The sequence below is a fragment of the Heloderma suspectum genome, chromosome 7, assembly GCF_057233095.1.
Source record: "Heloderma suspectum isolate Gila_16-S chromosome 7, 16-S_ref, whole genome shotgun sequence".
NCBI classification, from domain to species: domain Eukaryota; kingdom Metazoa; phylum Chordata; class Lepidosauria; order Squamata; family Helodermatidae; genus Heloderma; species Heloderma suspectum.
The window spans coordinates 18,353,309-18,378,305 of NC_139464.1; the positions used below are offsets into that span (position 1 = coordinate 18,353,309).

The following is a 24,997-nucleotide window of genomic DNA, read 5'->3' on the forward strand; positions in this document are numbered from 1 at the left end:
GAAATGTCTTTAGTGTGTTCCATGAGTCTGAAATACAAAATTGCACATGCTCAGAGTATCTTTTTTTAGTAGGTTGGCACACAGGTTTGGGTTTGGGTTTTATGTTGCTCTAATGTATGTATCAGGAATGTAATAGTAGTTATAAAGCATAGAATGGCGGAGAGAAATGTTAATAGTGTGCTTCACAACTCTAGTAATACACATGGCCATCCAAAGGGGAGGGGGAGCAGAAGACCATTAAGGCAAGGGTCCAAAATTACCTAGCTGCACTACTGCCATAAAGCCATAAGCTATGCCGTAAGGGCCACCCAAGACGGACAGGTCATGGCGGAAAGTTCTGACAAAATGTGGTCCACTGGAGAAGGAAATGGCAACCCACTCCAGTATTCTTGCCAAGAAAACCCCATGGAACATATCACAAGGCTAAAAGAGATGATGCCGGAAGATGAGCCCCTCAGAAGGTGTCCAATATACTACTGGGGAAGAGCAGAGGGAATTTCCAAGTAGCGCCAGAAAGAGTGAAGTGGCTGGGCCAAAGCCGAAAGGACACTCAGCTGTGGATGTGTCTGGTGGTGAAAAGAAAGTCCGATGCTGTAATGAACAATATTGTTTAGGAACCTGGAATGTAAGATCACTGAATCAAGGTAAGCTGGAGGTGGTCAACCATGAGATGGCAAGACTGAACATCGACATCTTGGGAATCAGCAAACTAAAATGGACAAGCATGGGCAAATTTAATTCAGGTGACCATCATATCTACTACTGTGGGCAAGAATCCCTTAGAAGAAATGGAGTAGCACTCATAGTCAACAAAAGGGTGGGAAAAGCAGTACTGGGGTACAATCTCAAAAACAATAGAATGATCTCAGTACAAATCCAAGGCAAACCATTCAGCATCATAGTAATTCAAGTCTATGCCCCAACCACTGAGGCTGAAGAAGCTGATGTTGATTGGTTCTATGAAGACCTACAACACCTTCTAGAACTAACACACAAAAAAGATGTCCTCTTCATCATAGGGGATTGGAATGCTAAAGTAGGAAGTCAAGAAATCACTGGGATAACAGGCAAACATGGCCTTGGTGTACAAAATGAAGCAGGACAAAGGCTAATAGAGTTTTGCCAAGAGAACAAGCTGATCATAGCAAACACTCTTTTCCAACAGCACAAGAGGCGGCTCTACACATGGACATCACCAGATGGTCTATACAGTCAGTAAAAACAAGACCTGGAGCTGACTGTGGCTCAGATCATGAGCTTCTTATTGGAAAATTTCAGCTTAAATTGAAGCACGTAGGGAAAACCACTAAACCATTCAGGTATGACCTAAGTCATATCCATTATGAATATACAGTGGAGGTGAGGAACAGATTTAAGGGATTGGACCTGATAGACAGAGTGCCTGAGGAACTATGGACGGAGGTCCGTAACATTGTTCAGGAGGCAGCAACGAAATCCATCCCCCAAAAAAAGAAATGCAAGAAAGCCAAGTGGCTGTCTGATGAAGCTTTACAAGTAGCTGAGGAAAGAAGGGAAGCGAAAAGCAAGGGAGAAAGGGGAAGATATACCCCACTGAATGTAGGTTTCCAGAGAATAGCAAGGAGAGACAAGAAGGCCTTCTTAAATGAACAATGCAAAGAAATGGAGGAAAACAACAGAATGGGAAAGACTAGAGATCTCTTCAAGAAAATCGGAGATCTCAAGGGAACGTTTTGTGCAAAGACGGGCACGATAAAGGACAAAGAAGGCAGGGACCTAACCGAAGCAGGTGAGATTAAGAAGAGGTGGAAAGAATACACAGAAGAACTATACAGGAAAGATCTGAATGTCCCTGATAGCCATGATAGTGTGGGTCACTGAACTTGAGCCGGACATCCTAGAGAGTGAAGTCAAGTGGGCCTTAGGAAGCATTACTAACAACAAAGCTAGCGGAGATGACAGTATTCCAGCTGAGCTATTTAAGATCCTAAAAGATGATGCTGTTAAAAGTGCTGCACTCAACATGCCAACGAATTTGGAACACTCAACATTGGCCAAAAGACTGGAAAAGGTCAGTTTACATTCCAGTTCCAAAGAAGGGCAACGCCAAAGAGTGTTCAAACTACCGCACAATTGCGCTCATTTCACATGCCAGCAAGGTTATGCTCAAAATCCTACAGGTTAGGCTTCAGCAGTATGTGAACCGAGAAGTACCGGAAGTACAAGCTGGGTTTCGAAGAGGCAGAGGAACTAGAGATCAAATCACCAACATTCGCTGGATCATGGAGAATGCAACAGAATTCCAGAAAAACGTCTATTTCTGCTTCATTGACTACGCTAAAGCCTTTGATTGTGTGGATCACAACAAACTGTGGCAAATTCTTAAAGAGATGGGAGTACCAGACCACCTTAACTGTCTCCTGAGAAACCTGTACAAGGGTCAAGAAGCAACAGTAAGAACAAGGAACAACCGATTGGTTCAAAATTGGGAAAGGAGTACGACAAGGCTGCATATTGTCGCCCTGCTTATTTAACTTATATGCAGAGTACATCATGAGAAACGCCGGGTTGGAGGAATCACAGGTCGGAATTAAGATTGCTGGGAGAATTAACAACAACCTCTGATATGCAGATGATACCACCCTAATGGCAGAAAGTGAAGAGGATCTCAAGAGCCTCTTGTTGAGGGTGAAAGAGGAGAGTGCAAAAGCTGGTCTGAAACTCAACATTAAAAAAACGAAGATCATGGCATCTGGCCCCATCACCTCCTGGCATATAAAGGGGAAGAAATGGAAGCAGTGACAGATTTTATTTTCTTGGGCTCCAAGATCACCGCAGACGGTGACTATAGCCATGAAATTAAAAGACACTTGCTCCTTGGGAGGAAAGCTATGGCAAACCTAGACAGCATAGTAGAAGCAGAGACATCACCTTGCCGACAAAGGTCCGCATAATCAAAGCTATGGTTTTCCCAGTAGTAACGTATGGCTATGAGAGCTGGACTATGAGGAAGGCTGAGCGCCGAAGAATTGATGCCTTCGAACTGTGGTGCTGGAGAAGACTCTTATGAGTCCCCTGGACTGCAAGGAGGTCAAATCAGTCCATCCTAAAGGAAATCAATCCTGAGTGCTCATTGGAAGGACAGACACTGAAGCTGAAGCTCAAATATTTTGGCCACCTAATGCAAAGAGAAAAGTCACTGGAAAAGACCCTGATGCTAGGAAAATTTGAAGGCAAAAGGAGAAGGGGACGGCAGAGGATGAGATGGCTAGATAGCATCACCGATGCAATGAATATGAACTTGAGCACACTCCGGGAGAGAGTGGAGGACAGGAAGGCCTGGTGTGCTATGGTCCATGGGGTCACGAAGAGTCGGACACGACTGAACGACTGACCCACAACCCATGTCCTAATATCTGAGCGACGGGGGTAGGAGATTAAGCTGCCTTTTCATGAGCGTTCATGAGCGACTGAACAACAACTACTGCCTACGCTCTGGGGAGAACAGAGATTGGGGGGCAGTAGCCTACGTAAGAGCACACACCTCATATGCTTTCTAGGTGGGTTTTAGGGATGTGTTCCTGTTTGAGATTCATCTGCAAAACTTTACTGAATCAGTGCTCATTTACTCCTAGGGCAGCTTCAGGATGTGTTTAGTGGCTTGGGATGTGTTTGGACAGGAGTGACCCGGGGGGAGGGGAGAGTGAGGGCGCTCTTATAAGGGTGATCATGGGTTGGGGATGGCTTAGGATGGAAGAATCGGAGGGTATAGATGGGCAGAGGCCATCTCTGTTGAGTCCTCCCTTGTCCTGCTGGCATGGCTGCTGGCCCCTTTCGCCTAGCGGTGATGCTGCTAAATGCCGCGTCACTTCATAGCAAGACCTTGCTCATCCGTGATTTGATTATGGCATGCATCAGTGAGTCCCAGGTGGGGATGATCTACCCATCAAGATACTCAGTGAAGCATCAGCCCTGGCTAGAGGACCAGGGTGGGGGAGTCATAGTGGTCCATAAAAATGCCATCCAGCTCACCAGGAAACGTCTGACCTATGTGGGCCTACACCTGGTGTTGGTCCTGGGGGACTTCAGCATTCACACCGAAGCAGCCTTAACTGTGCTGGCTCAAAATTGAATGACTTCCATGACAATCATGATCATGAGGCTGTCTCAATTGGCCTGGGGAAATTCCTGGTAGCCAGAGCTGGTAGTCTTGTTGAAACCCCAGCTGCTCTATGGAATGGTGAGACCCACCAGGTGCCCTCTCCGGCACTATGGAGCCAGGCGGCTCCCTGGGTTTCTGGGTAGCTCAAGGTGATGAAACAGGCCAGAAGACAGCTAAGAGCATGTGGTGTAAGGCTCAATCAAACACACGTGAGAATGCATAATTGGGTCTACTGTGTGGCGGTGAAGAATGCAAAGTAGTCCAACTTTGCTCCCTCCATTGCATCCTCAAGTAGCCATCCAAAAGAGCTTTTCTGGGTACTCCAGCATTTGTTGTCATCTAACCCAATAAATCCTATGTTAGAACCTTCAGAGGTCTGCCGTAATAATTTTCTGAGGCACTGAGGATAAATCACTTGGCTTCATTCCAACTTGAACACTGCTTTTAGTACAGTATCTGGGGAGGTGTCCAATGCACCATTTGATCTAGTTATATGGCATCAGTTCCAGTTCTTGAAGCTTGAGGATGTGGACAAGAGGTTGTAGCTGTTCAGCCTACAACATGCAGTCTCTAGTCTTCCCCATCCTGGATTAGAGCTAGCTGTGTGCACGTGCACACGTGTCTGAGAAAGTTGTATCTAGGGAGACTTTGTGCAATGGAATGTCTTGAAAAGGCCCTGCCTGGATCTGTAGCTACACAGCAATACACTGGATCTTGGAATACACAGATTACCTCAATACATTTCTGTCTGAGTTCATGCCTGGTTTTGGGACAGACTCTGCTCTGGTCAACATGATGGATAACGTTCTACAGTAGAGAGAGACAGAAGGAGCGCAACTCCATTGATCCTGCTTGATCTCTGTGGCTTTTAATGGCACTGACCATGGTATTCTTCTGGATCATCTCCATGAGTTGGGGGCACTGTCTTAGTGTTTCTGCTCCGACTTGCAGGAATGGTCCCAGGAAGAAGCAGGGCACCTTGACATCCTAGCAGCTATGCTTTGGGGTGCTGTAGGGTATAATCTTCTCTCCAATGCTTTTAACCATCTATATGAAACTGCTGGGGGCAGTCATTAGGAGATTTGGGGCCAAGGGTCATCAGTACATTGTTGATCCCCAACTCTATTTCTCTGCAATATCCGACTGATGTTCTGAACCAGCGCTTCGTTGCAGTGATCAATTGGATGAGGACCAAAACCTGAGACTGAATCCCAACAAGACAGAGATTCTATGGGTGGGCATTCCCTAGGTAGGAGAATTAGGGACTGGGGTTGCACTGCCTCAGAAAGAACAAGTACATAGTTTAGGGGTGCTCCTGGATTCATCATTGTCATGAGAAGCCCAAGTGACTTCTATGGGAAGGAGCACCTACTACCAGCTGCACCATTTCCAGGACAGGGAAAGCCTTGCCATTGTAGTCCATGCACTGGAAACCTGCAGAAACCTGCAGTTACCATTTGGAGCTTTTGGGGTTGGATGAAGGAATTAAGGTTTCTCAAGTCTAGAATAGGCCAAAGACCCCTGTTTTTTTCTCTACTGTAAGATAACATAACTGGAGAAGGAAATGGCAACCCACTCCAGTATTCTTGCCAAGAAAACCCCATGGAACGTATCACAAGGCTAAAAGAGATGATGCCGGAAGATGAGCCCCTCAGGTCGGAAGGTGTTCAATATACTACTGGGGAAGAGCAGAGGGTATTTCCAAGTAGCGCCAGAAAGAGTGAAGCGGCTGGGCCAAACCCAAAAGGACACTCAGCTGTGGATGTGTCTGGTGGTGAAAAGAAAATCCGATGCTGTAAAGAACAATATTGTTTAGGAACCTGGAATGTCAGATCAATGAATCAAGGTAAGCTGGAGGTGGTCAAACATGAGATGGCAAGATTGAACATCGACATCTTGGGAATCAGCAAACTAAAATGGACAGGCATGGGCGAATTTAATTCAGGTGACCATCATATCTACTATTGTGGGCAAGAATCCCTTAGAAGAAATGGAGTAGCACTCATAGTCAACAAAAGGATGGGAAAAGCAGTACTGGGGTACAATCTTAAAAATGATAGAATGATCTCAGTACGAATCCAAGGCAAACCATTCAACATCACAGTAATTCAAGTCTATGCCCCAACCACTGAGGCCGAAGAAGCTGAGGTTGATCGGTTCTATGAAGACCTACAACACCTTCTAGAACTAACACCAAAAAAAGATGTCCTCTTCATCATAGGGGATTGGAATGCTAAAGTAGGAAGTCAAGAAATCACCGGGATAACAGGCAGGCATGGCCTTGGTGTACAAAATGAAGCAGGACAAAAGCTAATAGAGTTTTGCCAAGAGAACACGCTGATCATAGCAAACACTCTTTTCCAACAGCACAAGAGGCGACTCTACACATGGACGTCACCAGATGGTCAATATCGAAATCAGATTGATTATGTCCTTTGCAACCAAAGATGGAGAAGCTCCATACAGTCAGTAAAAACAAGACCTGGAGCTGACTGTGGCTCAGATCATGAGCTGCTTCTTGCAAAATTTCAGCTTAAATTGAAGAACGTCGGGAAAACCACTAAACCGTTCAGGTATGACCTAAATCATATCCCTGATGAATATACAGTGGAGGTGAGGAATAGATTTCAGGGATTAGACCTGATAGACAGAGTGCCTGAGGAACTATGGACGGAGGTCCGTAACATTGTTCAGGAGGCAGCAACGAAATCCATCCCAAAGAAAAAGAAATGCAAGAAAGCCAAGTGGCAGTCTGATGAGGCTTTACAAGTAGCTCACGAAAGAAGGGAAGCGAAAAGCAAGGGAGAATGGGGAAGATATATCCAACTGAATGCAGAGTTCCAGAGAATAGCAAGGAGAGACAAGAAGGCCTTCTTAAATGAACAATGCAAAGAAATCGAGGAAAACAACAGAATGGGAAAGACTAGAGATCTCTTCAAGAAAATTGGAGATCTCAAGGGAACGTTTTGTGCAAAGACGGGCATGATAAAGGACAAAGAAGGCAGGGACCTAACAGAAGCAGATGAGATTAAGAAGAGGTGGAAAGAATAAACAGAAGAACTATACAGGAAAGATCTGAATGTCCCTGATAGCCATGATAGTGCGGGTCACTGAACTTGAGCCGGACATCCTCGAGAGTGAAGTCAAGTGGGCCTTAGGAAGCATTAGTAACAACAAAGCTAGCGGAGATGACAGTATTCCAGCCGAGCTATTTAAAATCCTAAAAGATGATGCTGTTAAAGTGCTGCATTCAATATGCCAACAAATCTGGAACACTCAACAGTGGCCACAAGACTGGAAAAGGTCAGTTTACATTCCAATTCCAAAGAAGGGCAACGCCAAAGAGTGTTCAAACTACCGCACCATTGCGCTCATTTCACATGCCAGCAAGGTGATGCTCAAAATCCTACAAGCTAGGCTTCAGCAGTATGCGAACCGAGAACTACCACAAGTACAAGCTGGATTTAGAAGAGGCAGAGGAACTAGAGATCAAATCGCCAACATTCGCTGCATCATGGAGAAAGCAAGAGAATTCCAGAAAAACATCTATTTCTGCTTCATTGACTACGCTAAAGCCTTTGATTGTGTGGATCACAACAAACTCTGGCAAATTCTTAAAGTGATGGGAGTACCAGACCACCTTACCTGTCTCCTGAGAAACCTGTACGAGGGTCAAGAAGCAACAGTAAGACCCAGACATGGAACAACCGATTGGTTCAAAATTGGGAAAGGAGTACGACAAGGCTGCATATTGTCGCCCTGCTTATTTAACTTATATGCAGAGTACATCATGAGAAATGCCAGGTTGGATGAATCACAGGTCGGAATTAAGATTGCTGGGAGAATTATCAACAACCTCCGATATGCAGACGATACCACCCTAATGGCAGAAAGCGAAGAGGATCTCAAGAGCCTCTTGTTGAGGGTGAAAGAGGAGAGTGCAAAAGCTGGTTTGAAACTCAACATTAAAAAAACGAAGATCATGGCATCTGGCCCCATCACTTCCTGGCATATAGAAGGGGAAGAAATGGAAGCAGTGACAGATTTTACTTTCTTGGGCTCCAAGATCACCGCAGACGGTGACTGTAGCCATGAAATTAAAAGACGCTTGCTCCTTGGGAGGAAAGCTATGGCCAACCTAGACAGCATAGTAAGAAGCAGAGACATCACCTTGCTGACAAAGGTCCGTCTAATCAAAGCTATGGTTTTCCCAGTAGTAATGTATGGCTGTGAGAGCTGGACTATAAGGAAGGCTGAGCGCCGAAGAATTGATGCTTTCGAACTGTGGTGCTGGAGAAGACTCTTACAAGTCCCCTGGACTGCAAGGAGGTCAAATCAGTCCATCCTAAAGGAAATCAACCCTGAGTGCTCATTGGAAGGACAGATAATGAAGCTGAAGCTCCAATATTTTGGCCACCTAATGCGAAGAGAAAACTCCCTGGAAAAGACCCTGATGCTGGGAAAGACTGAAGGCAAAAGGAGAAGGGGACGGCAGAGGATGAGATGGCTAGATAGCATCACGGATGCAATGAATATGAACTTGAGCACGCTCCGGGAGAGAGCGCAGGACAGGAAGGCCTGGCGTGCTATGGTCCATGGGGTCACGAAGAGTCGGACACGACTGAACAACAACAACAAGATAACAGAACATGAAGCCCCTGCCAGTGTTTCAAGGATCAATTTGCTCAATGGACCCTTTGTTAATCAATGAGGTGACCTCTTCTGGTGGGGGGGGGGGGAGTGGGCCCGGGAAACAGAATTCAATCAGATACTGCTATTTCTCAACAACAAGAACCCATTTGTCAGTAGTGATTCAGTGCCAAGCCTCATAGTACCTATTTAAATGGATGCCAAAAATTAGGAAGTCTGGACCCTCAGGTCTCAGCAGGGCAAAGATGCTGTTTCTTCCCATCACCCTGTATTCAGCGTGACTGTTCTCTGTACTGGGCTGAAGGGACGGTGCATTTAGATTGTTAGGATCCCACCTTCCAAAAGAAACGATCAGAAGTCCAGTAAGCTGGCCGATGCTGGTGTTGGGACTTGTTCCAGGTTCTAGGATGCGAATATTTAGGTTGTTGTGATATAGCCACACCCATCTTTTGGGCTGAGATCTTGATCTTATGATCCAAGATGTTGTCTGCTGTTGAATTAAATAGGCCTTGTTCATCAGAGGGCATATCCTTTATGCAAGACCAAGCCTCTTTGGCAAGTCCTGTAGACCATAACCATGCAAGTCTCCATAGGATGATGGCTCCTGCCACTGACTTAGCTCTGCAGCCCATAGTACGTTTAGCCATGTTGGCTTCTTGCTTGGCTAAGGCTACAGCTTCGTTTTTAAAGTGATGTGCCATTTCCTTCTTTGAGTGGCAGATATTTGAGCTCTGGAGAGGCAGACTTGTGTCATAATTTGCAATGCAAAACAACAGTGCAGTGAAATATTTTTTACATCCCATCACATTTACTTTGTGCCCTTCCCTGGTTGGTTGGTGGCGAGCGAGGTTTCAAGGAAGCCTTGTTGTGGTCAGCCTAGATGTTAGGACTGGGTGCTGAAAGAGAAAAGCACATTTGTCATGTTGGGCACGGTAAGAGATTTTCCATATCATTGGAAGAGAGGAAGGCTTTTTTCAGGACTCCATTGCAACCCTGAAAAACGAAGGAAGGACAGGGTCCCATGGTCTTGGTCTGGAGACCTTCTGTCCCACAAACAGGATGGAGTGAGGGAGTATCGGCTGTTATAACGCTCCTGCCAGGATGAACCCCCGTTTCTTCTGTCTGGGTAAAAACAGTCAGAATGTCTCGAATAGAACAAGCTGAGTGACTCCCTTCTGGAATCTGACTGGTGACAGTATTGGTGTGACAGTGCATGGGCCTCCACACGAGGTAGCTGTCAAAGAGTGATGGGGGGGCTGGTTTGCAGTCTCTTACCTCCCCTTCTGAAGTAGACCGAGCAATACAGGTCTCATTCAGTGATACTGGAGAAACCCAGAGGATTTTTTTTTATCACAGGTGGTGGCAGAAAATGTTCCTGCTGATAAGTGGCCACATCACCCTGCAAAACAGGAGAGGGCATAGCAAATGTGCATCCTGGTTTGCTGACTTTTCTTTTTGGTTGTTGTACTGGTAGTTGATGGACTCTTGGACTTAGTCCTTTTCAGGATAGTGCACTTTGGTGTTGGTGGGTCTCTAGGGGTAGGTCCTTGACATGGTACTCCCTCCAGAACCGTGACAGTAGTTAGAACCAATGGTCAGGGTGAAGCTGACAAGGATGCTGCTATAACCAGACAGCCTTTGTTATGATCCCGATTGTTTTACTGGGTTTGCTGATTGGAAGTGATATTCCCACAGCACTACCTGAAGGCGGGAAGAGCAGTTATGCTGTGCTTGTTTAGTAAAACTTGGCAATGTGTACACAATTCTACCACATGCCCTTTGCCCAAAGAAGCTAATATGAAACTGGAGAACATCCAAAGTGATCCAATGGAATAAAGAGATGAAGTTTCAGGATGTTGAAAAATATATATGTGGTTTTATTCCAGGAAGTAGCCTTATTTACTTCAGCCCTGAGTATGGGCCTTCTTCAGGGCTGAGCTTTATTTTTATATGCCTGCAGAAATCTCTGAAAAAGGTAAGTCTCCCAGATGAACCCAGTCGCGGGATTCATCTTTGCCCAAACAGAACAGGCCATCTGTCAGCAGCAATTTACCCCCACAGTCTGCACACTTATGGAAAGGGGCCCGAGGAGCCATAGGCCATTGAAGAGGCTGGCAAACGCGGCCCCATACAAAAGAAAACAATAAACCATTTGAAAGAGTTAAACAACTCAAAATAAGATAAAAGATTGTTAGAAAGAAGAAAAAAATGAGAAGGCTGAGCTCAGTCACCAGAAAAAGATAGCAATTTAGCAGGCAAAAGGTCTTGACAATGCTGCAGCAATGGAAAAGAAACTGAGGGGAAAGGTGGGAGCACCACCTTCTAGGCAGGTACAGGAGGGGGTGAGGAGTGGGCTTCCTACCAAAGTTCCAATGAGGGCTCTGCGCAGGTGCAGAACCCCTATGTGTAAAGCACAGAGACCTTTCATTCCTCAAAAATGGAGGGTCTTGTGGCACATTAAAGACTAATTTATTATGGCATAAGGTTCTGTGTAGTAGAACCCACTTCATCAGAGATAAAGTGTAGCTATCAGTTGACACATATATATCTCTAACTGAGGTAACAATGCATGCATCTCATGAAATAGATTCTAGCCCACAAAAGCTTATGCCAATAAATTTGTTAGGACTCAATCCTATGGGGATAGGCGGCTGCCTCCGAACTCGGAGGTGACCACTTATCCAATGCAGGGCAGGAGAAGCACGGAGAGGATAGTTTCTTCTGCACTTCTCCTGCCCTGCATTTGCGGCTAGACAGCCAATTTTGGCTGTCTAGCCGCGGGACGGCAGAACGGGGGAGGAGGCTGCTGGACAACACATAGGATGTGCCGTACCAGCATTTCTGCCTTCCCTGCCCTGGAATACTGTTTTGGCCACTCTGCACTCCTCTTAGGAGTGCAAGGCTGTTCTGTGCTGCCCGCGAGGCCACACGGAAGGGGGGGGGGAGTTGGTTCTCCGGGAACTGACCTCAGAGTGTGGGCTCCAGTGTCGGTTCCCAGAAAACCGCATATCCTATGGCTGTCTAGCTGCTGGCTAGCGGCCATAGGATTGCTCCGTATTTTAATGTTCTAAAATACTGTTATTTTTGCTAAACAGACTAACGCTACTACCTCTCTGAAAGTTGTTGCATTACTCAGTAGCCCCCTTTCTCTTGTTCATTTCTGTCTCCCGAAAATCCTGTTGTCAGATGTTTATCAAATATTCACTGTACTGGGAAAAAACCCACAACAGTGCAAACTGATACATGTCTACTCAGAAGTAAGGCCCATTGAGTTCAATGGGGCTTACTCCTTGTTAAGATGGTACACAATTGCAGCCCGAATCACTAGAAACACACACTTTTAAGGGAAGTGCATTCATGAGCACTTCTAACAGTTCCTGAAGAAAAATAGTGTTTAATTTGCAACTTGGAATCTAGTTTTAAAAGCCTGTGGCAACAATTAACATTTGGAAGCTTTAAAAGTGGTTGTATTTGCTTTGTTTTATTAGAAAAAATACTCAGGCAAGGTCTACAATCATCTGTCAATTATGAATAGCATACAAGTAACTCATGAAGCAATAAAATTTTAAAAATACAAATACAAACTATATCTGAAAACACCTATTTGGCAATTTTATAACTTTTTTTTTAAAAAAAGAACCAAAGCAATTGCAGATGACCATATAAGATAAAGATTAAGCAGTAACTGAAGTGCTCAAGCAAAATTAAAAAACAAACAAAAAGAAACTGCATTTGTTTTAAATAGTTACATTGCTACAGATCTTTATGAAATACCATTATTAAACAACTGTTCCAGAACCATTCCATGTTAGTGGTGCTTAAAATCTGCACATCAATAAGGAATTTAAATGCATTTAGAACATTCTAAACCCACTGGGTGCCAAGCAATCATTTCATCTTCATTAAGGTAGGCCCCTTCTACGGTTGTGGAAAATACTAACTTCTCCAACCAGAGTTTAGAGTTTTATTTTTTAAGATTTAATTTAAAAAAATAGTGTAAAAACAGCTGGTATTTATATTCACTGTAGTAATGCAAAAATTCCTCCTAAACAGGGAGGGTTAATCATGCAGTTTGACTGCATATAGCCACCATATATTTTTTTACATTTGTTCCTTCCAACAAGCAAGGAAAAAACTGATTACATATCCATTACCAGCAATGAGTGCCATAAACTTCCCATGGATACTGTTGCATCCTTCAAAGTTTTCTGGAAGGATGTTTAATGTGTTTTTGTTCTTACAACAGTAGTATATAGTCTCTTAGAAATCCAAAAGACTTTTTTTTATTGTTAAGAAAGGTGCTTGCTTTTAAACAAATTCTTCTGGCAGCACTAATGAATTACAATAACCTTCAATATTATTTCTACCATAATATATACATTTCAACTTCCATGCCTCTAGAAAAAACATCTACAATACATCTCATAATATAAAAATATATTACAAATCTGCAAATGTATTTACAAGCAATGTCCCATTATCTATATGAAACTTTTTTTTTTGTTTCCATACAAGACGAACATGGTACACACATATTTCTATTCCTGTAGGTTAAGAAAATCCATAATTTCTTGCTTAGTAAAGCGAGGAAGCAATTTAATTCTTCTTTTCATAGCCAACTTTGGTGCATAAACGATTGTATTTTTAGATGCTTCTTTTTAAAAAATACAACTTTTACAACTAGAAAAATTTAGGCCAAAAGGAAGGGAAGGGAAATTCTTTAGAAGCAAACAAGAGTTTTAAAGGCTAAGTAGTAAACAATGTTACCTTTTTCTGTAGAGGTTATTAAAGTCTTATTAACATACAGTAATAGTCTTATGGAGAGGATCAGATATACAGCAACACTTAACATCCATCAGCCTCTCTTGAATATATGTTCCACTAGAACTGAAAATATGCCACCACCATTTTGCTTAAACAGGATACCACCATTTAGGGTTATGTGATAGGACACCACGAGTTCACAAAAGTGACAATTGATACTCTCCACCATATTCTGAGAAAAGGATTCTCTAGTGTGTGTTAATTTTGTTTAACAACGACAAGGTCCCAAGAACATTGTTCACAAAAAAAAAAAGGGGGGGGGAGAACTGCAAGGGCTGTATATGACAATGTATAGCAACTGCCAGTTCATCCAATACAAGCTAAAGAAAATAATTAAAACAAAAGCAGCAAGCATGCACAGGCTTTGAGAGCACCCACTATATTTCCGGAACAGTGCTTGCCCCATCTCCCATCGTACCATTCTATGAAAGTATATCGTTATATTATATATATATATAATATATTCCACAGATGCAGCAACTTCATTCACAGAATGGTTATGCCAAGCATAAATATCATCTAAGGTTGGCAGCAGTTGGGCATGGGGTGCCATAGGGGTAGGGTAGAGGATAAAGTGGAAGGGCTTGACTACTGTGCAATTTCAATTCTAATTCCATGATCAGTGAGTAAGATGGTAGATGAGGTGCCCCCGCTGAGCTGATTTTTACCTCTTCAACCTCTTCTGTGGCATTGTTCTAAGAAGAGAAAGGAAACACTGCATTGATGGCTTCTCAAAAAGTCCAAGGAAATCTAGCATGCATTAGTGAACAGGTTAACAAACTATGTTCGTCATTATGTTGGAAATCCAACTGATATACACAGAAATGCTTCTATTGTTTGGAAAGAAACTCTGGAGGCACACCTGGGTCTGAAGTCAGTGAACATATCTGGAGAACAGATATGTAGATCAAGAATCTGGAAACAGGAAAAAGCAACAGTAGCCATGCTGACCATAAGAAAAATTCCAAAATCCATGCTGTCATGGACTTCATTTATTAGGCCAACCGACAGACCACACACACACACACACACACATTTTTGAGATCTTTTAGTTGGCCTAATTATAGCAACATGGATTTTTATTTATTTGCAACATTTGTATACTGCTCCACATCTAAAACAGATTTCAAAGCGGTGAACATAAATGGTAAAAGAAGGCGATAAAAAGAATTAAAACACCATATTAAAATTGTTCTTTTAAAAACAGAATACCAATAAAAATTCTTTGGAAGCAGAAGGGAGTTCATGCATCATGTAAAATCAAGAGCAGCCGTGCTGGCTCAGACCAACGTCCATCTAGTCCAGCATTCTGTTCACAGTGGCCAACCAGCTGCCTGCAGGAAATCCACGTGAATGCAACAGCAACCTCCAGCTCATGTTCCCCAGCAACTGGTGTATATAGGTATACTGCCTCTGATAGTGCAGATAGCGTGTACCCATCGGGACTAGTGGCCACTGATAGCCTTCTCCTCCAGGAATTTGTCCAAGCCCCTTTTGAAGCCATCCAATTGGTGGCCATCACTACATCATGTGGTAGTGAATTCCATAGTTTAATTATGCACCATGTGAAGAAGGATTTCCTTTTATCTGTCCTGAATCTCCCACCAATCAGCTTCGTGGGATGACCCCAGGTATTAGGAGGGAGAAAAATGTCTATCCACTTTCTCCACACCATGCTTAATTTTGTACACCTCTATCATGTCTCACCTTACTCACCTTTCTAAGCTAAACAGTCCCAGCTGTTGTAAACCTTTCCTCATAGGGGAGTTGCTCAAGCCCCTTGATCATTTTAGTTGTCCTTTTCTTCACCTTTTCCAGTGCTACAATATCCTTTTTAGGTGCAGTGACCAGAACAGCACATAGTATTCCAAATGTGTTCGCACCACAGATTTGTATAAGGGCAGTATGATATGGACGGTTTCCTTTTCTAATTATACCTAACATGAAATTTGCCTTTTTCACAGCAGCTGCACGCTGGGTTGACATCTTCATCGAGCTGTTCACCACAACCCCAAAATCTCTTTCCTGGTCAGTCACCTATTCCAAACAGAAATGTGCAATTCTGACACTAGATTGCTCAGTTCTTCAGACATGTGTGTGTCACATGAGCATGCTCTAGCATCTTTCTGAAATAACATGAACAGGAACCTTAGAAAATATCTAATCAAGTAGACAGGGAGTCACAAATCCAATGTTGAAATAGGATTCTGCTTTTCATTTTTTACATACTAGTAAGCCGTGACTAACAGATTTTCCAAGATGTATCTTCTATCATGATAGTTCCCTTTTTACTTCTAATAGTAACAACTTTTCCCACAAAACCAAGTTACCTTGACCCCATTTTACATGCATACCTGGCAATCCTAAAGGCCAGAACCCAGAGAGGCCTATGGGCACGAAGTGCTTACATGTTGTGTAGCCGGGGGATAGGTGATTTTACATTAAGTGTAAATCACTCCCCATACCTCAAGGGGAGCTGTTCCAGATGTCCTTCTGTGCTTCAGGGAAGCTTTTCAGGGGACTTAAGAATCTGATGCCAGAAAGGGGTGGGGTCGGGGGAGACTGTATAGCCCTCGTGGGTGTATAAACAGTGCACGCAGCACTTGGGATCCTAGCCGCTGATTTTAATGGAATATATTTCCAAGTAAGTGTGGTTAGGCTGGCAGTTTAAGCTTCTGAAAAATATCTGGAACGTGTTATTTGATTGCATTATGAATACCTAAAAACCAAAGGAAGTGTTACAGCAGACAAATGCTTTGTGATGACCAAGTATGATTACTTTCGTTAAATGATATTTCTTAACAGCATACTTTCCCAAGTCAACATTTAAGTTGATAACTTAAAAATATGAGAAACAGACGGTAAACTGAAAGGCTTACTGTACTTCAACCCTCCAAGTCAGTGTTCATTGCTCTGCTGAGGATCTCATATGAACATAGCACATATACACATAACTTGCCTTATGCTGAGAGTCCACCTACCACGTGCACGTATAGCCCCCTACTGTATTCTTCAACTAGCAGTTGCTCTGCAAGGTTTCAGGCCCAGGTCCTTCCCATCCCTGCTACCTGGAATTCTTTTAACAGGACCTCTTGGGGGACTGAACCTGGGAGCTTCAGCGTCCAAAACCACGTGCTGTAGGGCTGAGCTACCACCGCTCTCAATATACAACTGACTACAGCAACTAAAGTGCAAGAATACAGAGTTTTCCTAAGGCAGGAGAAAGTTTGTTTTGTTTTTGAACAAGCTCATCAGATATTTATAAAACAATTTTCTTTAAAACCTTTTCAGTTGACCTCTGAAAAAATGTACAGAAGATATAGTTGTGGGCACCTATAGTATTAACACAAAGGAAAGAAATTTCAAGAAAACTGATTAGAGAATCCGATCTCAAGCGGTATCTGTTGCTCAAAAATGAACTACAAGTTCTGTCCCCATCCCTAAAGTGGAAAGGAAAAGGTATTTTCAATTTTAAAAATTGTACTGAGTGAAGATTTTAAAGTAATACTGTTTGTATTACAGGCCAAGTATAATATATATTAAAAGGGTAAGTTTGGACTTTAAAAAATTGGTATACAAAAATTGGTATACAAACCAGTATGTGATCTTAACAGAAGTGATCTTTCAGGATTCCAGAGTATGTACCGCCTTTACTAGACTTTCTGTACACCAAGCACAAAAAAGTAAAATACACTTGGTAAATACACATATTCCCTGTTTCTCAGTCACTAGTTCAAGAATTAAATGACCTCAGACCTCAAAACTTAATTTCTGGATGCTGTCACTGGAAGATGATGTATTGGTGTATCAAGTGTTACTATTCTGGAAATGAAATTAAGGGGACGTAAAGGTAATACTTAAGAGGACTAACAACTTTGGGTATCTGCAGTTTGGGGGTCAGCTTCAAAAAGTTAAGCGAGGCTTAAGGTCATACTGAGAGAAGAGAACATTCCAAAACTGGAAAATTACCTGTATATGTTTGGGTCCAGAAGCAAGGCAGTATCTTTTGGAAGTTTTGATAAATGAACTACTTGAGTTTTTAATTGATGTCTCTCACTTTCATTTACCCACACATCAGGAAGACTATGAATAAAATAAAGTATTAAAAATTGTCAAACATTAATATTAAAGAGAAGTGACTTTGGACAATCAATTAATGAGAATTGCAAGTGTGCTCTTATTATTATTCTCCAGATCAAATATAGTGCAAAATGATGGCAGCATTGTTCACAAGAAATGTGATATTCCTAACCCAAGGGCCATGGACCATTACAAATTACCCAAAGGACCAGACCAGGGTAGGGGGCTTACCCATTATCTTTGTCCTCTGAAGAGAAAAACTGTAACAGAGCAATATTGCTTGGTTCATGATCCTACATGTAACATATACATTTTGTGATGTTAAAGCCAATATGTGGTAAAACTATTTTAACTTCTCAGAATTTTTTAATATTTTAATATTAAAAAATTTTAATATTGAATTGAACTTTAATATTGAAAATCCTGTCCTGTGCAAAAACATGGATTCAATCGTTATGAAGTAACTCCCTTTTGAGTGAACAGTACTGGCTCCATTTTGAGACAGAGCTAATAAACCAGGAGTCTTCATCCCAGCTTTACCAAAGGTGGGAGAAAAGGCACAGGAATGGAGTTGACAGCAATCATTTAAGACTAGATCAAGCAATTTCTAATGGACTTACTAAAATGCATTCCCCTAAGGCAAAGGTGGGGATAAAAAATGAACAAAAGGTGGATGTGCTGGATAGCAATTATGGTATCTGGTAAGGTACCTGCCCCTTCATGGATCACTGCCTTGTTGTGGCGAAAGGGCTTGCGTAACTCAGTGAAGCCATAAGCTATGCCGTGCAGAGCCACGCAAGACAGACAGGTCATGGCAGAGAGTTCTGACAAAATGTGGTCCAATGGAGAAGGAAATGGCAACCCACTTCAGTATTCCTGCCAAGAAAACCCCATGGAACGTATCACAAGGCTAAAAGATATGACTCCAGAAGATGAGCCCCTCAGGTCGGAAGGTGTCCAATATACTACTGGGGAAGAGCAGAGGGAATTTCCAAGTAGCACCAGAAGGAGTGAAGTGGCTGGGCCAAAGCCGAAAGGACACTCAGCTGTGGATGTGTCTGGTGGTGAAAAGAAAATCCGATGCTGTAAAGAACAATATTGTTTAGGAACCTGGAATGTCAGATCAATGAATCAAGGTAAGCTGGAGGTGGTCAAACATGAGATGGCAAGACTGAACATCGACATCTTGGGAATCAGCGAACTAAAATGGACAAGTATAGGCGAATTTAATTCAGGTGACCATCATATCTACTACTGTGGGCAAGAATCCCTTAGAAGAAATGGAGTAGCACTCATAGTCAACAAAAGGGTGGGAAAAGCAGTACTGGGGTATAATCTCAAAAACGATAGAATGATCTCAGTATGAATCCAAGGCAAACCATTCAACATCACAGTAATTCAAGTCTATGCTCCAACCACTGAGGCCGAAGAAGCTGAGGTTGATCGGTTCTATGAAGACGTACAACACCTTCTAGAACTAACACCAAAAAAAAGATGTCCTCTTCATCATAGGGGACTGGAATGCTAAAGTGGGAAGTCAAGAAATAACCAGGATAACAGGCAAGCATGGCCTTGGTTTGGAAAATGAAGCAAGACAAAGGCTAACAGAGTGTTGCCAAGGTAACACGCTGATCATAGCAAACACTTTTTTCCAACAGCACAAGAGGCGACTCTACACATGGACATCACCAGATGGTCAATATCGAAATCAGATTGATTATGTGCTTTGCAGCCAAAGATGGAGAAGCTCTATACAGTCAGTAAAAACAAGACCTGGAGCTGACTGTGGCTCACATCACAGTCCCACGTTCTGTGGGTCAAGAAGCAACAGTAAGAACCGGACATGGAACAAGTGATTGGTTCAAAATTGGGAAAGGAGTATGACAAGGCTGTATATTGTCGCCCTGCTTATTTAATTTATATACAGAGTACATCATGAGAAACGCCGGGTTGGATGAATCAGAGGTCGGAATTAGGATTGCCGGGAGAATTATCAACAACCTCCGATATGCAGACGATACCACCCTAATGGCAGAAAGCGAAGAGGATCTCAAGAGCCTCTTGTTGAGGGTGAAAGTGGAGAGTGCAAAAGCTGGTTTGAAACTCAACATTAAAAAAACGAAGATCATGGCATCTGACCCCATCACTTCCTGGCATATAGAAGGGGAAGAAATGGAAGCAGTGACAGATTTTATTTTCTTGGGCTCCAAGATCACCGCAGACAGTGACTGTAGCCATGAAATTAAAAGATGCTTACTCCTTGGGAGGAAAGCTATGGCAAACCTAGACAGCATAGTAAGAAGCAGAGACATCACCTTGCCGACAAAGGTCCGTATAATCAAACTATGGTTTTCCCAGTAGTAATATATGGCTATGAGAGCTGGACTGTAAGAAAGGCTGAGTGCCGAAGTATTGATGCTTTCGAACTGTGGTGCCGGAGAAGACTCTTGCGAGTCCCCTGGACTGCAAGGAGGTCAAATCAGTCCATCCTAAAGGAAATCAACCCTGAGTGCTCCTTGGAAGGACAGATACTGAAGCTGAAGCTTAAATATTTTGGCCACCTAATGCAAAGAGAAGACTCACTGGAAAAGACCCTGATGCTGGGAAAGATCGAAGGCAAAAGGAGAAGGGGACGGCAGAGGATGAGATGGCTAGACAGCATCACCGATGCAATGAATATGGACTTGAGCACGTTCCGGGAGAGAGCGGAGGACAGGAAGGCCTGGCATGCTATGGACACGATTTAACGACTGAACAACAACAAGGTACCTGGTCAACTACCTGCAATGTGCTCCTACTGTTGCACTCCAGCCTTGATAGTGTCATAAGACAGTCATTAGCATGAAAGGTCGCACTAACAAAACATCTTTTGTTAGCAGAATGGAGATAGTAAGAAGGACCCAGTAGGACTTTTGTTTCCAGCAAGTACAGCCATTATCCCAAGCACCCTCTGTTGTTATACAGGATGAATGGCTGTCTTTATCCCATAGCAAGTATCACTATTTCCAGTGCCTATGAGCATTGTGTGGTTCATCAAAGTCATTATGTAACAGCCTCTCTCTCAATTGTATAAGAACCCTCAGGTTGGGGCAACCAGAGTCCTCTGTCCCGCTCTCCCTGGGGGTAAGGTACCATGCTGCTGAAATCACTAGATGTCTCACACACACACCCCTCCCCAGGGTAAAGTGCCATGTTGCTGCTGAAATCACTCAAACCTCTCCTCCCAGAGGAAAGGGTCCATGCTGAAATCACTGAAGGACTAGCTTCCTTCCCACTGAAATCACTAGGCTCCTTGCTTGCCAGAGCAAGGTGCCATCACTGGGTGCTTTGCCTCACATAGCCAAGGCTTTCCGTTTTCCTTCCTCTTCACCTGAGATGAGAAGTTGCTTGCTAGTTCTTGTATGCAGGAAAGGGCTTCCACCCAGGGAAAGGTAAACTGCTCTTGCTCGTACAAATTGTAGCCTCCACCTCCTCGTGTGTGTGGTGTGTGCGCGCACGCACTCACATGTCTGTATGCTTCAAGCTTTGGAAAGGCTTGCAGCCTTGAAAACTGGAGCCCAGCTTCACCAAGAATCCATCTAATTTTCCCAACAAGGCCTAATTTGGTGAAGGCTGGAGCATTCCCAATTGGTGCAAGTGTTAACAAATCCATTTGTTCAGCTAGTTCTCCCAGCTCCATCAGCTGGGAGAATTAAAACTTCAGCTTGTATATTTGAATCTCTGTAAACTTCAATAAATGTGCCATTGTGGCATTATCCTCTTCAACACTGTCTTGAGTGTGGATGTCAAGGGCTCCTTGGAGGTCTCTCTCTGTCTAAACCAGTAGCCAAGTCCAGACACAGACAAAGGAATTCCTTTCCAAGCTTTATTCTTCTTTTACAACTTAACAACTATGCCGATTGCAACTAGATCTGAGCAGCACAGTACCTATGCCCTAAGTTGGAAAAGTTGGTCCCTGTTTGAAAGGGAATTACTGGCAGACCCCTGAACTTAAGGACTAGGGAGAGTCCCTCCTCTTTTCCCTTGGAGCCTCTGGGCGCAGCTGTTGTTTGCGTGCCAACCTGGCACTTCGTCTCCTTTCCGTGCCCTCCATCTGGCGCCGCTCTGTGTCTGCGTCACGCATCCACCAAGTCTGCTATCTGTGCTTGGTCACTCCCTGGACGGCTAACTAAGCTAGGAATGCTGGTGGGAGGAATCTCCGTCAGCTGTTGGTCCTAGGAAAGAGGAGCGCGCTCCCCTCCCAGGAGCGACTGCTCTTCCTCAGAATCAGAACTACTCTGGGATTCTATGGGCTCAGTGTCCACCCTGACAGTGGATGTCTTTGGGTGGCAATCATAGACTCTCTATTTGCCAATGTCTAAAATTCTTTATAAGCGGGTGTGTGAGTCTCACTGGAATGTATGCAAGTTTGTGCATGGGTCTAATAACAGCACATCACCTAACACCATTATGAGTACGTAGTTTAACTCAACTTACCTTGAACTTCAAAATAATCACAAAAGATTTTTTTTTAAAGAACTATCAGACCAATAGTAATCAAAGTGGGCAACTAGCCCCTCCACTTTTGTCACAGCCAAATGGCACAACCACACACATTTACAGGAATGACTCTGGCAGAATGTACTGAGATAATAACTTGCAAGTGTGGCGCTAACTTCCAAAAAAACTTATAGGCATCTCCTTGCACCACAACCACCCCTACCACCAGATTTTTCCAGTTATATGGTGGCATTGCTACAACGAACATTTTTACTATTCTCAAATAATTTTTCAAAGTAATTTATATGATTGTAGCTTTGTATAGTTGAGTAACTGAGCCAACGGAAATACTGAATTTACTTACTATAGTGACAAGTTCTTTATGTATTTCATATAAGGTATAGTAGGCATCCTAACTCTTGCAAGTGCCCAGATGACATACTGCTGATATTGTACATACTCACATATCCTCTGGTGTCCAGTGAAGCAGCAGTTTAATCTTCCCAGAATCCTCTTTTCTCTTTGCTATTACCTAACAAACAACCATCAGAATAGTTACCTGAAACACTTCTGTACATTTTCTTCATTTAATTCCCCAACCTTAAAAGAACTGACCAAATGAAGACTTAATTCTAATAAGTACATGAATGCATCACCATGCACGTTTCCTGATTGCCATTTAATTCAAACACAATCTACTTCTGAGCAGATGAGCGAATGCTCAGATTATATTACAAGTTTCTCATATAATTGGACAGACCTCACCCTCTCCCACTACTTTATATAGCATATACACTATGGCCATGCGGGCTGGGGAGAATGTTTATTTGTAGTCCAACACATCTGGAGAGCACCAAATTGGGGAAGGCTGCTACAGAGTACTGTGGAAGTTAACTATTACTCCCTTAACTTGACTTATACAAGACATGTCAAAATGGATGTTTAACCTTTAAGTTGTTTCTTGAGATAAAATTAGTAGATAAGCACTCAACTCTGTACTAGAAGCATCTCAACATTCTGCAAACCAAAACTTGAACACTGGGATAAATTACACAACATGGACAAATAAGCTCACATTTGCCGGCTTAATACACTCTTTTTGTACAATTTTGTATCTACAGCCTTGAAATACTGTTTTTAAATGTTCCCCCCTGTGAGAGGCTGGGAAAGGCAGAATAATGCGGGGGGGGGGGGAATAGGGGTAAAGGCCATGAAGAAAGGCCAATAATTAGGCTAAGTCCTGTCCTCTGACCAGTAAACGCTCATGCACAGCTCTTTAAATTAGTATGTGAACAGTTTTCAGTGCCTTCATTTCTGTCCCACCACCACATAAAATTTGAACCACGTAAGATAAGCGTATGCTATTGTCATGTCCTAAAATATTTACAAGTTGTTCCACAAAAATAATTGCCATTATCACTGTGCTGTTCAGAACAGAACAAACCTAACAGCTGCCTCTTGTTCCTCACCCATCTTAAGAGTTGTGGAAGGGGCATGGAATAGGGCTGCAATAGCAGTGCTTACACACTCTGTCTTGGGAGCAGAGGGGGGAGAGCAGCAAAAATAGTGATTAACATTTGTGTTAAAAGTAATGAAATACTGCATTTAAAATCTGCTTTTGATTTAATGCAACAGCCATGGGCTCTTTGGGTAGGTATTTCATCCAGTATACTCAAAATCTATGTGCATAGTGCTTCTTAAAGAATAAGAGAACCAGAAGTCATCCCTACCACTTAATCTGATGTAGGTAGCTGGGTTTGTTAAATAGTAAGTGGCATTTTAATAGTCAGAAGGAATCAACTATAACAGTCAGAAGTAATAAGGTATTCTGGCTCACACCTCTTTAAATAATGTTGCACACGCTGAAGTGGAAGCAAGTTAGTATTGTCATGGAAAATTAGTATTGTCATAATAAGAGCACAATTCTATGCATCTTTAGACAGAATAATATTCTAAACTTCCAGCATTTCCCAGCCAGCTATGATACCTGGAGAATGCTGGGACTATAGGACTTTTTTTTATGTCTAAGCATGCATAGGATTGCACCCTGAATGTATCTTGTAAACCTTGCAAATACACTTATAACTTAATAATACACATAAAGCTACGCTGGTTTTCATTATTGCCTTTTTTCTTATTCTGCACATCCTAGAGCTTTTTGCTAGGCCTGCTTTAAAGTACCAAGAGCTGCCTTCAAGCGCTATTCGCAAAGGGTGATGGGCTGATGACTACATTTTTAAGCATTTCTTTCAACTGGCATAACCACAGGAGATTTTCAAATACGTGTCAAGTGTTCCAGTGATCTTTACACCAATGACAATAGGAATAGCAATTATTTTATTTAATCGTTTTTTTTAACCGCCCAATAACCAAACCATGACCTTGAAAATGTCAAGGAAGGTGGCTAGAAACAAAGTATTTATGGACTTGCAAATCACAAGAACAAACAAATTTGAACTAGTTTTACTTGCTAGCTTGTTCTCCTCCTACTTGGGTGAGAGAGAAACTAGATGTTACCGTTGGGAGAAATGCCACCACAACTTTATCCACAACTCCATGTATATGGAAGATATACAGTTTACCTGCCTGCTTCATATAGGTGATAGCCACCAGAGAGGCAGTCTTGAAGGAGGGGGGATGCAAGACACAAGTGATCACAGATTCAAACATTTTATAGATTAATCACAATAGCATTAGGGAAGAGCTACAGCCCATAGTAAAAGAGCTTGACAGATGTTATAGATTCAGAAGACCCTTGAGAAAATGTTTCACCAAGTGGTGGGAAAGAAAAGGATGGCCCTTAACAGGGTGAAAAGTCTCCCT

General features: G+C 42.8%; 1 protein-coding gene across 4 annotated transcripts in view; it reads right to left on the reverse strand.

The window, feature by feature from the left end:
• Positions 1 to 12,252: 12,252 nt before the first annotated feature.
• AEBP2 (AE binding protein 2) overlaps positions 12,253 to 24,997 on the reverse strand; it is a 52,988-nt gene continuing 40,243 nt past the window's right edge. Inside the window, exons 6-10 of one of the 4 annotated variants that reach the window (XR_014784235.1) lie at positions 22,639 to 22,706; positions 17,585 to 17,698; positions 17,211 to 17,277; positions 15,332 to 15,741; positions 12,253 to 14,310 (exon numbers count right to left, since the gene is read on the reverse strand). Coding sequence is in view for 3 of the 4 variants with exons in the window: in XM_084809194.1 (XP_084665320.1) it covers positions 17,223 to 17,277; positions 17,585 to 17,698; positions 22,639 to 22,706 (237 nt within the window). In the remaining variant the exon portion in view is untranslated. The other 3 variants (XM_084809194.1, XM_084809196.1, XM_084809195.1) reach the window with 3 other exon arrangements.